This window comes from Oryctolagus cuniculus, chromosome 4 (assembly GCF_964237555.1).
Source record: "Oryctolagus cuniculus chromosome 4, mOryCun1.1, whole genome shotgun sequence".
NCBI classification, from domain to species: Eukaryota; Metazoa; Chordata; class Mammalia; order Lagomorpha; family Leporidae; genus Oryctolagus; species Oryctolagus cuniculus.
Window position 1 is genome coordinate 70,120,605 of NC_091435.1, and position 15,332 is coordinate 70,135,936.

Below are 15,332 nucleotides of genomic sequence, written 5' to 3' on the forward strand. Positions count from 1 at the left end.
AACAAAATTATAATAGCTCTGTGCTCAGGTCACTTCTCTTCTGCCTTTGGGCTTATTAAGGCCTTATTAGGACCATCTGTCCATTCTTGTTTGCCTACAATGAGATTATCATTCATTCCCCCAATGGATAATGTCTACTTGCCCCTGTTCGAGGCAGCTGGCTTTTTGTAGAGTAGCTGGTGTTTCTTTTGTAGCTCATTTGCTTTCTTAAAGCAAAAAGCTCAAAGGAGCAATTAAAAGTTTCCATCTAATTCTGGGTAGTCTATGTCTCCTGAAAGGTCAGAGTCTCCATAGAGAATACATAAATTAAAACTGTGTTTGTGATCAACATTGTGGCATGGCAGGCTAAGCTGCTGTCTGTGACACTGGGATCCCATCTGGGTGCAGGTTCAAGTCCTGGGTGCTTCACTTCCCATCCAGCTCTCTGGTAATGCACCTGGTAAAGCAGCAGAAGATGGCCATGTCGTGGGCCCCTGCACTCATATGGGAGACCCAGATGAAACTCCTGGCTCCTGTGGCCATTTGGGCAGTGAATCAGGGGATGGAAGATTCTCTCCCCCCACCCCCCGTAACTCTTTCAAATAAAATAAATAGATCTTAAAAAACAACCAAAAAATCACCCATGTTCTACTCAAATCTATTTGGAATATAGTCATGTACCTGTACTTTGGTTAAGGTATACGATTATCCTCAACACACACACATGTACACAAACACACAGCCACACCATTTTTAAATCATTCCTTGATGGCAAGTTTATGTGTTACATACTTGTAACCATAATTGGCTTAGGGATTGCTGAATATCTAAATTGTTTTGATGTCGATAAAAGAAAAGTGTTCATTTTGGAGCATGTTGCTATTTTTCTTCTGTGACTTCTTTATGATAAATTCTCAGTCGTGGGATTATAGGCTCAAAGGGCATAAAATAATAAGTAAAATAAAATTCTTACAATGGCCGTTCATTATCTGATCTTTATTCAAGACTTTTTATTGGTTTGTTATTCAGTATTACAACAGAATGGGATACAAGAAGACATAAAATATGTGGACCAAGTAAAGAAAATTAAAACAAGTGGTTGCAACCAAGAAATGACATCATTTGAAATTAATCTGAAGGAAAAAAAGTAAGAAATTTTTTAAAGCTTAGATTTTCATTTTTGATTTTTAAATTTTAGCCTGTTTTTAAAGTTTATATAACTGTTCTCTTTTCAGTTTATGACTTCATAAAATATTTATAGTTGGATATTAGTTAGATCTTCTTAAATTTGGTTCCAGGAAAACTCAGTTTTTTCTGCAGATTAATTTGTGTACTTTTCAGAAAACAAAGATAACTGTTACTTTAGAAAAGCTATCAGAAAGATTAAATCCATTGTTTATTGTCTTTTTCTCCTGATTACTTAAAATAATGACAGTGAAGGATTTCAAGATAAAACACAACAAAGTTTTTAAATTGTAAGTTATCTTGGTTATATACAGGTTATAAATTTAAATAAAACATTTGCCTCTATAAGGAATGAGCTAAAATACCTTGTAGTTTTGTATTTGGCCCAAAGTGATGATCATCAGTAAACCAGTGAGTAGTGTCCTCACTAGAGTGCTGGATGCATTCCGACTTCCATAAAGAGACATTCTGTAGATTCTGACCTATATATGTCTGTCTAGTTATTGTGAAGACTTGAGAATTTATGAGAGTATGAAAATCCTATATCTTACCCATATTCTATCTGGGCTTCTTAACTGTAGGACTGAAATGGTAGTATCTACCTCATTTAATTCCTTATACATTAAAAAATAGCCAAGGAGATTAATTTCTTTTATATCATTAGGGCAATATAAATGTTTATTACTAAAACTCTCTTTACATTGTAGATTCAATTTAAAAATGTAGTATACTTATAGCACTGGACTTGAAGTTTTGGAGACTTGAAAACAAATTCTAACACTACTCTTGACTGTGTGACCTTGGTCAAGGCACTTAACTTCTCCTTGATAGCTGTTAAAAGATAATGCCTATTTAGTGCTTATAAATGTGGCCAACAATATTCAGACTCTTTTGCTGTATTAATTCATTTAATTCCCACAGCAGCTCTATGAGTTTGGCAATATTATTACCTTTGGTTCATGGATGAGAAACAAAAGACGGAAGAAGTCACTTGCCCAAGTGAATTGTGGAGCCAGGATTCAAATGTAGGCAGGGTTGCTTAAGAACCCTCCCTCTTAATCCCCATAGTGGGTTCATCTGTAAATTGACAATGCAAGTGGCTGTCTCTAAGAGTGGTATGGAGACTCAGTAAGATTGTATAAATCAAAGTGCTTTGTAAAGAGATATACATAAGAAGAAGGTCATGCCATGTCTTCTGACAGTTCTGGTGGTGAGTGGGAAAGAAATGTCATTCACTAGAATACTTTTTCCTAACATTATGTTCCTTTCCAATGTGACTAATAATGTTCAACATGAATGAGTGACCAGATGCTTTTCTTAAGCCCCAGACTTGAAGGTTGCTTCCGTCAGAGGAAAACTCCTGAGTCTCCCTAACTTACAATGTTCTTTGTTGTGTTTTAACCACATTGCCCACTTAAGCCATTGATCAGCACTGAATTTGCCAATGATGTTTTTAACCACTAGTAACCTCACCAGCAGAATAGATAGCCTAGGTTGTAGATTTATAGATTTCTTGTATACTTCGCTTTCTGAAATTACTTTGTGATTCTTCTAAGGTTCCAGGAGGACTTTAACCCGCTAGTAAGAGGATGTTCCTGTTATAGCTGTAAGAACCACACCCGTGCATACATCCATCATCTGCTGGTGACCAATGAGCTGCTGGCCAGAGTCCTGCTTATGATGCACAACTTTGAACACTATTTTGGATTTTTCCATTCCATCCGGGAAGCGCTAAAAAGTGACAGGCTGGCACAGTTGAAAGAGCTCATCTTCCGGCAAGCACCTTGAGACCTTCTCAGAAATACAAATTTGACTCATCACATTGAGCCTGGACTACTGTTATAATACGGGAAGATGCAAAGAAATTGTCTAGCTGCAATCATTAATTTATGGAAATAAGGCTTGCTGAAGTGAAGAGCATCTGTACCCAGAGTGCCCACATAAAATTTGAGGAGATGTCTTCTAAAGACTTCACCTGGGTTGATCAGGATTGACCTTCGTTGATAAGAAAGAAATGAACTATATCCTTTAAAATTGCTAAGCTAACTTTTTTGGTTGACAGAGGTTCGTTTAGTCAAAGACAAAAGCTTTAGATGTGAGAGGACAGCCTTGAACTGGAGGTGATAGGATTCTGAGGGACCACTGAGTTGGATTGTGGCTTGAGGAGAGATAATTGTGCATAAATAGCATGACCTCAGTGGACACATACCTGTTGAATGGAGAAGGAATCTGGCTGATGTGAGAGTTTTGCTTTTCTGTGTTTTGACTCTCATACTCTCAGGGGCTCCTTTAAATATTTTTGCCTTCCATGCTGCCCTGACAGTGTAGTCAATCAGATATGGCTCTTGTGACTTAACCATGCGCACATCTCCCTGGAATGTGGGGCTCAAACATTGCTCCTGTAATCATCTGGCCCAGGCAGCACTCCATTTGTTCATGTTGTCTGTGACATGTCTTCCTACGCAATTGCCTGTTAGGAGCTAGAAGTTTGCCTAACTGCTTTCACTTGGTTGTCCAGATCCACTGTAGTAGGCCCTGCAGGCTCATTAATAGTCCAACCACATAATCACCATAGACCCATCAGTTGTGGACACTCACCACATTGTGTTCACTTGGAAGGAGCCCTGTTCTGGCAATTAGAGGATTGATTTCAGTCCCACTCAGCTGTGGTGCCTGGGCAAATCACTTAACTTCTCTGTACCTATTTATTATTCTCCTGAATAAATCGGGACAAGAATAGTGGAGAGGACAAAATGAACTTCTGAAATGCTGTCTAGCTCTAAAATTTGAGAAACAACAGAAGTTGTAGATTGGAATCCTAGCCTCACTTGTTGTTCTTATTTACTGATCACTGATGAGACATGCAGCAGTGCCAGCCTCAGGGCCATGGATTTTGAAGTAGTCGGTCAGTTGGCATCAGCAGATCTGAGAGGGGTGGAGTCCTTCTTAGGTCGTCTCTGATTCTATGATTTTCTTTGGCTCTTGCCAAAGGAGTGACATTTTTGTTGGTTTTATGATGGGTAGTTTTTATTTTCTTTGTGCAGTTTACAGACTCATATACTTGTCAAGTTTCTATGAGGGCCTATACATAAACAAACACACTTGCACCCACATAATTTTTATAAAAACAACAATATAGCCAAAAAGAAATCTTTTTGTAAGAAATGTAAGAAATACATTTGTTTTATCCTTTTAAAAATTAAATTGATTTATATTTTATTTAAAAGATAGAGATGGAGACAGAGCAATAGAGATTTATCATTTGTTGGTTCACTCCCCAGATAACTGCAACAGCCAAGCGTAGGCCAGGCTGAAGCCAGGAGCCCAGAATTCAACCTAGGTCTTCCACACTGGTGGCAAGGACCCATGTATTTGAGCCATCACCTGCTGCCTCTTAGAGGCACGATAGCAGGAAGCTGGAATTGGGAGTAAGGCCAGGACTCAAACACATGCTGTCCAATGTGGGATACTGGCATCCCACGTATACCAAATGCCAGACTCCATTTGCTTTATACTGTATTTTGCTACTTATTCAAAATCTAGTGGGCATTACTAAACATTAATTATTATATGGGTACTGTATTTTTATGTTTTGGGAGTCCATCTGTATGGCTTTCTTTTTAGTAGTATAGAAATGTCAATGATTTTAAAAATTCATGGACATTCCTGTAACTCCTCCATGAATAGCAAAGCTTCTTATGGAAGACAGTTTCTGTTCCCAAGGATTTGACTGTTTTGAAATGTATTGAATTGGAGTTGTTCATGTGTTCATATTCCTGTTCAGTGCCAAACCCATTGTTGGAAGACTGTCAGTAAATATTCCAGAAAACATACAAAATTTATGAGTTTCCTTTATGTCCAAAACTCTGAAAATTCTGCTCAACATTTTCAATTTCCTGGGTCTTATTAAAACATTTGAGAAATAAGTTTCTTTCCTTTCATGTAATAAATCAGTTAACAGTAATAGCCAATAAACATTTTTTAATTAAATAAAATTTACTGTGTATTGCCTTCTGTAAATGGTAGTGTTATGGGCTAGGTTGGGCCCAAATTAACTTCCCAGGTTCTTGCCTTTTACTTACAGAAGAATTCTAAATATGGGCCCAAACACAGCAAGTGTGATAAACTTTATTTACAAAGTGAGAAAAATGCACGGGCTCATTAGGGCTTTATTAAGAATGAGCCAAAGAAAGGGAGTTATCATACACTGCTATGCTTGTCCTGAGTCCACAAGGAGGAGAGCAAGTACTTCCATTCTTTCTAACTTTTATTTATGAGCTTAAAAAAACGGAAGTGTTTACATGGTACCACTCCCACGTCCTGGGTAACAGGAGGTACTTCCTGGGGAGGGGTCCCTGATTGACAGGTAGGTGAACATGGCAACACAGAGCAAAGGAGGTGCAGCTTCCAGCTCATGAACTTAAAATTATCTAAGCTGTCCCAAATAAGTAGTGAGTGTGTTCAACACAATATTAAATTCCCATGGTACCAAAAATGTTCTATTTTATTGGAAAATATTTTCCTATGTTTATTCCATCTGTATTCATTGTTTTAAAGCACTTACACTAAATACAGAATCCAAAAAAGAGGTTTTCCGTAATCCACAACATGAAGATCCCCTTTCTGTTTCTTTAAATTATATAAGCAGGGACCTTAAGGCCATGCTAGCCATAAGAAAAATAACAACCACAGTCTATGGAGCATTTTTAGTGACATCTTGGCAAAAGCTTTCCATACATATCTCATTGACTCTCAGAGCATGACTAGGAGGTGTTGATAAGAGTTTCAGGAAGGCTGAATATCCTGCCTGAGGGCTTAGAAGAAATTTCTGGAAGGTTGAGTAGTTTGCCTAAGGGCCTGTCAATATTCAGTTTCCAGTTTACACTATAGTTCCCTTGACTAAGCCTCAACAGTTAACCGTTGGACTAAATAGATTCTTACTTATTATGACTTTTTCTGGGTTGAAGGGGCCAAGAGAATCCAGGACTGGCTGGAAGGGTGTCCTAGCCCTGAGGTGTTGGTTGCTTTAGGAGCTTTGCTGCAGCTCTTGTGAGAATCACTGGCCTTGGCCCATGTAACACAATACCATGCTGGCCCACAGGTGTTCAACCTGTATTACCTCTGCTTGTACCCAAGTCCCCTGCTCCTTCCCAGATTGGAACGGTAAATACACATTGAATGCTGTTGGAAGAGTTTGGAGATTGTGACTAATTTAAGACTCAAGTAATCAATAGGAATCTGAGGTATCCTATGTGTCTTGGAGGTAGCATAGTTTGTTATTCCCTGGAATGACAAAGTAAAATTTTTTAAACCAAATACTTGTGTAATTAAATCATTTTAATAAAAATTTCCAACAAAGACCATCAAAGGGTCAAAGCTTGAGTGTGGAGCAACCATCCTACCCGTGACATTTTTTTCTGTAGAGGCAGCTTGGAGCTCGCTGAGAAACCACAGAGTTCAATGATTATTCTCTGCCTTCCTGATTAGAAACAGGCTGCTCTCTGCAGTTTGATTGGTCTTGCTTGTAGCTACGGGATTACAGCTTATTAGAACTGATGATGCTGTGTAGGGCAGGGAGCCTGGAAGGTCAAACGTACATGCAGAGCCAGCCAACAGCAAGGCTGTGCCTTCACCCAAAGGATTAGTGTAATTGGCACTCACTTTCATAATGTTTCCTTTTTTTCACCCTTCAAGTCTCTTCATTTTATACCTTTTCTCTTCCTTCTTCCTTATGAGATTCCCTGATTGGTGACTACGAAACCAGAATATTTCCAAATAACAGCAGGCACAAAATACGCAAATCCAGTGTAGCAATGTGAATAGGTAATCATATGTCATCACTACTCGCAGCAGTCCTGGTGTAAGCCAGTGGTTGAGACATAGTTCCCAGTGGCACCCTCACTTTTATTCACGAAAGTGCATACTTTGGGCAAGTTATATGGTCACCCAAATATGAGCGGCAGACATGATTCGACAAGAGACCAGGTGCCCCATCCGAATGGGACAGCAGCTACCTGCCTCTGTAGCTAGTTGCTGCTGTGGATTCAGTGCTGCCAGATACTCCAGTGTTTCAAGGGAAGCCAAAACTCCGGGCTTCCGGGTGAAACCTCACAATTTTTAAATGCAAGATCAGGTTTCCAAAAATACTCTGCCAAGCAAACAAAATGTACAGGTTCCTAGTTTGCAACTTCTGATGTAGAATCCTGAGGGAAGGCCCTGACATCTTTAAGCTCTTGGAATTTCTCAACAACTATCCAAAATATACAGAAAATACCTATAGTTTTCAGTTCCTGCAGCTGTGTACAGATCCCACACTGGGAGATCTCACGTTGTCCTACCGCCATTGAATGAGGCCCAGATCACTCAGAACTATTCTAAGTCTGCCAAAAGAGAAGGTATTCAGGATCATGTTGAACGGCCGATTTTTATGGATAAGAAATTTTAGGCCTGTAGAAGAAAAATTAGTCAGTTGTATCTTTCATCTTAAGGAGTGTCTTACTCAGTTCAAGCTGCTATAACAAAATACCAAACACTGGGTAGCTTATAAACAACAGAAGTTTGTCACAGCACTAAAAGTGGCAAGTCTGGGATCAGGGTGACAGTGTAGTTCCGTTCTGGTAAGGATCTCTTCTAGATTGAAGAATAGTGAACTGTCTGGTATCTATTTATTTAGAGAGAGGGAGACAGAGAACAGCCCATCCTCTGGTTCACTCCCCAAATGCCCACCATAGTTGAGGTGGATTGGGGCCAGAGCCAGGGCCAAGGGTGGAATCCAGGCTTCACACTGATGGCAGGAACGTAATTACTTGAGCTATCACTGCTGTCTCCCAGAGTCTGCATTGGCTGGAGTTGGAGTTAAGAGCCAGAACCATGAGTCAAACCCAATACTTCCATGTGAGAGCCAGTGTATTGACCATTGGCTAAACGCCTGCTCCCTGATGTCTCTTATAAAAGTACTAATTCCATTGCTGAGGGCTCCACCCTCATGAGCTAAATTACCTCCCACAGGCCTCATGTCTTGAGACCATCACATTATAACTTTAGAGAGACACAAACATTCAGTTCATATCAAGGAGTTTAAACAAACACACAATTCTTTCTAGTTATCTTGTTGGGTCTTCTACCTCCACTTCTGTTTTCTGTCGGGACCATGCCCTACCAGGGTCAGCAATGATTTCCAAGTAATCACTTTCCTGTGATCTTTTCCAGCCTCACAAAACCAGCTGCTTCAAAGATAGAGGGGCTCCTGTTGCACTTTCCTGCATTAATAGTAATAGTCCTGACTGACACAGTCAGATCTCAATTACTGTTTGTCAAGTGAACGAATATTCTCAGAGTAGTTGAGGCATTATCTTCAGATTTGAGCCCGCTGAGGGTTGGTTGGAAGTGACTTGCACAGCAGTATGTGTTAGGACCTATGCTGAATGTCTTGTCACTAGTGGTTTTATCTTACATTGTGCTAGGTAAGCCCCCAGTGACCCGACATTCTTTTTTTTTCCCCCCTTCAGTTACTCAGTTCTACTTTCTATGATTGCAATCTTCTATCATTGCCATCTTTTTTATTGCTGGGCTCAAAGCAATTTCTCCTGCTCCGACAAGAGGAACTCAGAATCAACTTTTCTTTTGTTCTCCTGCCTCAGAATCCACTTTGAGACCAGGCTGAAGTTGTCAAGGAGTTCAAACTGCCCGTGCTCCCATCAGCATGACTCACAGGGCTTAGCTTGTCATCTCTGCACACCCTTCCCAGTGTTCGCCTCTTTCTCTGAACTGCTCTCCCCTGCTGTCTGCTCCTTTGTGAAACACATTTTCTCTTATTATCACCTTGTTCCCTGCCTGCTTTGGATGGCTTCGGCTTGGCTCTTAACAAAATCAAGATGTTGCTATTAACAGGCTTCTCTTTCTTAACAGCTTAGAGTCACTTCCTCTTCTTTAGTCCTTTCTCCCTTCTCTCCCAAACCACATAATCATCTCTGCTTCAAATAAAAGTCTTATAGCTATTTCATAACCACTGCTTTATAGTTGCTATCAAAAGGCACAAGAGGGAGGAAATAAAAGCGAGGAGGGAGAAAAACCAAAAGGTGAGGAGGTGAGGGATACTCCAATAATGGGGAACAGAGAAAGCATCTTTAGGACTTTTCTATGGAGAAATTTAGGCAAGATTAAGCCCTATACACTGGACATAGCAAGCTCAAAGATCTGTTGAAAATTTCCACTAATTTTTATGGGCGGACAGGAAGAAGGTGGTCCCCCCTCTGAGATCCATTTGCCTTCCAAATAGTTAAAGTATTTTCTTAGCATTCTCCCAGCATCATTTATGTTAGACACAAATCGTTCCATAGAATCCAATTACATAACAGATAGGAGTTTTGCAAATCACATCCCCCCAAAGATAAAATATTTACTCACATTTTCCATTTCCTACTCATTTATTTTTATTTTAGTTTAGCCAACTTAAATAACATTTCCATCACAATTCCATTTATTGTTCCCCACAATGCCAGCTCTTCTGAAGAAAATACAAACTATGCAAATATACTCAGCTCCCACATAGTAATTACACATCAAAAGAGAAGGGAGTGACAGAGTATGTTCGTTGTTGTTTTTTTTTTTTTTTCTTGTTTACCCCTTATCCAACTTTGGTTAGATGCCAATTTTATGTTGTTTTTATAGAAAGTCTCTTCCACTCAGGTCAAAAAGTCAGTTCCATTTTACTTTTCCACTTGAACACTCAGCTACTTCCACAAATTCAACATGTCAAAAACCAAATTCACTATCTTCCTTCAATCAAATGAATTCTCCACTTTGACTTCCTTGTCTATGTCAATTGCACCTGTCTTTCAGTCAAATCCACCTGGAATACTTACTCTTTGGATGGGTAATTGGATGCATAATGTAACACGTAGAAGGGATGAACGCAGGGTAGTTTAAGGGAAGGTAAATAAGACTTGGCTTGGAGGAAGCAGTGAAGGCTTGATTCAAGGCAGAACACCACCCATCCAGCCCTCTTCCCCCTCTAGTCAGCTCCAACTCCACTCTCTCCCTCCTTAGTTCTACCACTCACCACTCTAAGCTAAGCAGTCATAAATATTATCTTTTTTTTCAGGATATTCCTTTACTAAAATCCTCAGGTGGCTCTCCAACACCGTCCAGACAAGGCTAAGCTGTCAGCTTGAATCCTAGGCCTGGCGTACTCTGACACCATCCAAATTTTCCACTTTTTCCAATGGCTAAATCCTACCTGTTCTTCAAGGTTCAGCCCAAGAACCAAATCTTCCATAGAAATCCTGCTTTTTTAGAATTCTAGACTCTCAGGATTAGAAGAGGAGAGGCTTCTACTCTGGCTTCTCTTTCTCATGAAGGCATTGGTAACTAGTGCTATGGGCATTTGGTTTGCTCTTTGATTCTATGAGCCTCATTTTGCAACCAGACTGTCAGCTGTGTGAGAGAGAGAACATTCCTCAATATTCTCACTGTCTCTACCCCTGCACTTGCCCCAGCCACACCATATTATCCAGTGAAATAATTAAAGGGGAATGGTGACTGACTTTCTTCTTTCTGCTCCTCTATCTCTAACTCATCACTTGTCCCATTTCTCTTTTCTTTATAATTTGTTCAATACTTTCTGAGCTTTAGCATATCACCTTCTTGGTTGCTCATGGTAACCCTCTGAGCAGGATATTAGCTTTCCCAGTTTACAGAGAAGAAATAGGATCAGGGAGGCTGAGTGACTTGCTCAAGGATATGAAGCAGGGGATCTAGCATTTGAGCTTATTATACCTCAAAAGCCCAGGATTTTCCCATTCACTCCCTGACCTCCCTAAATTGTGTTTTGCTTATCCAGATCTTATTCTCTCCTTTAGGAACAAAGCCAGAGGTAGGTGCAGGCCTGTGCCAAGCTGTACTTCCTGTGTGATCATGTCCACTTGCCATGTGGGCTACTCCCATGAGTACTTCCTGGTACAATAGAATCAGTCGGTTGGGATGACTTAGTCATTGTTTCTTTCTTCTGTTTTAGTCCCAGAAATCTGCACTGCATTTTAATGATGAGAAAGAGAGTGGAAGAATGACCCAGAGTTAGTCTTTTTTTTTTTTTTTTTGGTCAAAGGCTCATACATTTACATATAAATGAAAAGCAGAAGGATATTTAAATTGTAGAAAGGGGGAAATAGCTTACTGTCAAGGAGAGACTTCTATGTGATGCACAGAATATCATTTTGGAGTGAGAAGGAAGGTTGCAGGTCATCCATCCAAACCTCTGTTCACAGAGGCAACTCTGGGCAGACAGAATGGAACTTACCCAAGGTAAGTTGCTCTGCCTCCATGCAGCCTTAATACTCTAAGTAACCTTCCCTCACACACCAGTTCTTTACAGATACTGTTTTTGCCTCTCTGGTGGTGACTTTTGCCACTCTAGCAGGTGGGATAATAATGAATGTTGAACACCTGGATTGTTCTGCTTGTAGATACACTTTAGCAGCCTTCATTGGCCTCATTGTTATGACTGGACATCATGCTATTTACTAAAAGATGTCTCAAGCCCACTTCAGAAAGATCGTATAGGCCAAACACTTCCCTGTGTACAATTATGTCATTTATTAACTCCTTCCTGGCTTACACCCCTTTCATTATTATACCTTTACAATTTTTATGAATTGATAGGTTTTTTAAAAGATTTATCTTTGCTGGTGCCGCAGCTCAATAGGCTAATCCTCCGCCTGTGGCACCAGCACCCTGGGTTCTAGTCCCTGTCGGGGCACCGGATTCTGTCCCGGTTGCTCCTCTTCCAGGCCAGCTCTCTGCTGTGGCCTGGGAGTGCAGTGGAGGATGGCCCAGGTCCTTGAGTCCTGCACCCGCATGGGAGACCAGGATAAGTACCTGGCTCCTGCCATCGGATCAGCGCGGTGCGCCGGCTGCAGCGCACCAGCCGCAGCGGCCACTGTGGGATGAACCAACGGAAAAGGAAGACCTTTCTCTCTGTCTCTCTCTCTCACTGTCCACTCTGCCTGTCCAAAAAAAAATTATCTTATTTATTTGAAAGGCAGAGTTACAGAGAGAGGGGGAGAGAGAGAGAGATTGATCGATCGATTGATCGATCTATCCTCTGGTTCACTCCCCAGATGGCTGAAGTGGCCAGGGTTGGGTCAGGCTACAGCCAGGAGCCAGGAGCTTCATCTGGGTCTCCCACATGGATGCAGGAGGCTCAGGACTTGGGCCATCTTCTGTTACTTTTCCAGGCACATTAGCAGGGAGCTGTGTCAGAAGCAGAGCAGCTGGGACTGGAACTGGCATCTCTATGGAATGCCGGCATTGCAGGTGGTGGCTTAAACCATTAACACCACAGGGCCAGAAAAGCAGTAGAAGATGGCCTAAGTCCTTGGGCCCCTACACCTGTGTAGGAGATCCAAAAGAAGCTCCTGGCTCCTGGCTTTGAATTGATGCAGCTCCGGCCATTGCGGCCAATTGGGGAGTGAAACAATGGATGACAGATGGAAGACTCTCTCTCCCTCTCTCTGCGTAACTCTGACTTTCAAATAAATAAATATTACTAACGCCATGACATAGACTCCCTGGATTGCTAGTTTTTTTCCATCCGCTGTTCACTCCTCAATTGGCCACAACGGCCAGAGCTGTGCCGATCCAAAGCCAGGAGCCAGGAACTTGTTCTGGATCTTCTACACAGGTGTAGGGGCCAAAGGACTTGGGCCATCCTGTGTTGCTTTCCCAAGCCAGAGCAGAGAGCTGGATCAGAAGTGGAGCAGCAGGGACTTGAACCAGCACTAATATGGGATGCCGGCACTTCAGGCGGTGGCTTTACCCGCTATGCCACAGCGCTGGCCCCTAGATTGCTAGTTTTTATAAAGAGTAAAGATTGGTGTTTATCTTCCAGGGGCCCATCAGATAATCCTAACTTTGTCCCATTGGTTTTTGATGGTCTATGGAAATCATTTCAATGAATCAGTACATAAAAACCAATGTCTTGGGGCCTGTGCTGTGGCATAGCAGGTAAAGCCACTGCCTGCAATGCAGACATTCCATATGGATACCAGTTCGAGCCCAAGCTGCTGCACTTCCCATCCAGCTCTCTGCTATGGCCTGGGAAAGCAGTAGAAGATGGCCCAAGTCCTTGGGCCCCCTGCACCTGCGTGGGAGACCTAGAAGAAGCTCCTGGCTCCTGGCTTTGGATTGGCTCAGCTCTGGGTATTGCGGCCCCCTGGGGAGTGAACCAGTGGATAGAAGACCTCTCTCTCTCTGCCTCTCTCTCTCTCTCTCTCTCTCTGTAACTCTGCCTTTCAAATAAATAAATAAATGAATCTTAAAAACAACAACAATGTCTTGATCAGGGACTTCCTAATGTATAGGGAGCAGGGGTATTGCTCCATTATTCTGATTCCCTCTAACACCCAGTGTTTGTTCATTTGTCTAGTCAAGGTCAAGAAAATTGTATCAACTTCCAAGTAAGTGTCAGGGGCTCTCCAGAGCTTTGGAACTGAATGACAAATGCCGCCACAGAATGCACCTATCTTCCTGGAATTTACAGACCAAGAGAAACTCCAAAACTACATATATTCTGCATAGCATTAAAAAGTTTTGCTTTGCTCAGATAATCTATCAAATTATATCCAAACCACAAGAGAATTTTCCTAAAGAGATGAGAGAAGGTGAAAAAAACACCAGATGACAATATCTATAGATAAATAAATAGAAATGTTATCATCATTTACTATTCGTTATCTAGCTGTTCATTATCAAAGAAGAGAACAGCACGCCAAATTAATGAGTTGAGTTTGTCTTGTAGCTCACTAATCAGATCAACTCACACTAAAATTCTGTTTCAGTGCTCTTAATCTTAAGGTTCCTCCTAACAAATCTCTAATCCTTCCAAAACGTATGATTGCTCTTGTTTTATACTTGAAGAAACAGGGCTGGAACAGCCAAATCACTGTTTAAAGTTACCTTGACTTCAGGAACATGTGGTTGCAGGGCCTGTGCTATTATTTCTCTACTCCCTTCTCAGTCATTGGCATTTGGGGGGCCAGGGTACACAAGTAACATAACCTGCCTACTTTTAATAATTATCTCTATACAGTCTTGCCACTGATTTTTTAAACAGAATTTTGAAAAGGAAGATGTAACCTTGACATCTAAGAAGATAATCAAGAGGATAGAGCCCTCTTCTAACAACACTGCATTTACTCAAAACCATTTTGGAGCAACATTTGGCAACTGAGTTTGGGAAAGGAATTCAGACTGGGCAGCACATTCAGTTGAATATTCATAAGGATAACATTGTGCATGTGCTTTAAATTTTAGAAAATAACCAAGTCATTGAAATTCATGTCTCACAAAGAGGTCAAGCTAAGTAATGTGGTTATGAATTTTTTAAAGGTGTGGGTATATGAGTTAGAGCGACTTGAAAGTCTGTGTGTGTGTGATTTTGAAGTCATTGACAACACGTCACATTGGAATGTTCATTTGGACATACAAGGATTTTAAAAGTTATCATTTCATATGGTTAGCCTTCCTGCTCAATAATATTTGTGGAGTGAATGATCTGTTCATCCTACAGCCCCTTACTATGTTGCACATTTTCTACATGATAGAGTTTCAAAGGTGAAAATATCAAGACTTTTTTTTTTTTAAAGATTTATTTATTCATTTGAAATGCAGAGAGAGAGAGAAAGAGAAATTTTCTGTCTGCTAGATCACTCTTCAAATGCCTACAACAGCTGGAGTGGGCTAGGCTGGAGTTAGGAGCCCAGAACTCCACTCAGGAATCCCATGTGAATGCAGGCACTCAAGCACTTGAGCTGTCTTCCACTGCCTTCCCAGGTGCGTTAGCAGGAAGCTGGATTAGAAGCAGGGCATCCAGGAGTAGAACCGCAGGCTTAACCTGCTGTGCCACAATGCCCACCCTAGGGTTTTTGCTTTTGAAATCACAGGCTAATGCAGGAAATAAACACTTCATTAGAAAACAGTGTAGTAGTTTGCTAGTAAGATATACAAAGTGGTGGTATATAAGTCTCATGTGTCTTCCGAACTGTAAAATTATGCAGCTTGATGAATGTGAATCTACTTACAGGGACAAAAAGGAAAATAATTGACTTGATCATTTTAAAAAGGATATGCAGAGTTTTACCAAGAAAAGAATATTCCGGAACACTAACAAA

General features: G+C 40.9%; 1 protein-coding gene across 3 annotated transcripts in view; it reads left to right on the plus strand.

Annotated features, from left to right (window-relative positions):
* The window catches only part of QTRT2 (queuine tRNA-ribosyltransferase accessory subunit 2), a 30,027-nt gene extending 24,868 nt beyond the window's left edge, over positions 1-5,159 (plus strand). For all 3 annotated transcript variants that reach the window (XM_002716831.5, XM_051819033.2, XM_051819034.2), the window contains 2 exons: positions 1,009-1,126; positions 2,721-5,159. In XM_002716831.5, the coding sequence (XP_002716877.2) occupies positions 1,009-1,126; positions 2,721-2,952 (350 nt within the window). In that variant the 3' untranslated portion in view covers positions 2,953-5,159. The remainder of the gene's footprint in view (positions 1-1,008; positions 1,127-2,720) is intronic.
* The last annotated feature ends 10,173 nt before the right edge of the window (positions 5,160-15,332 follow it).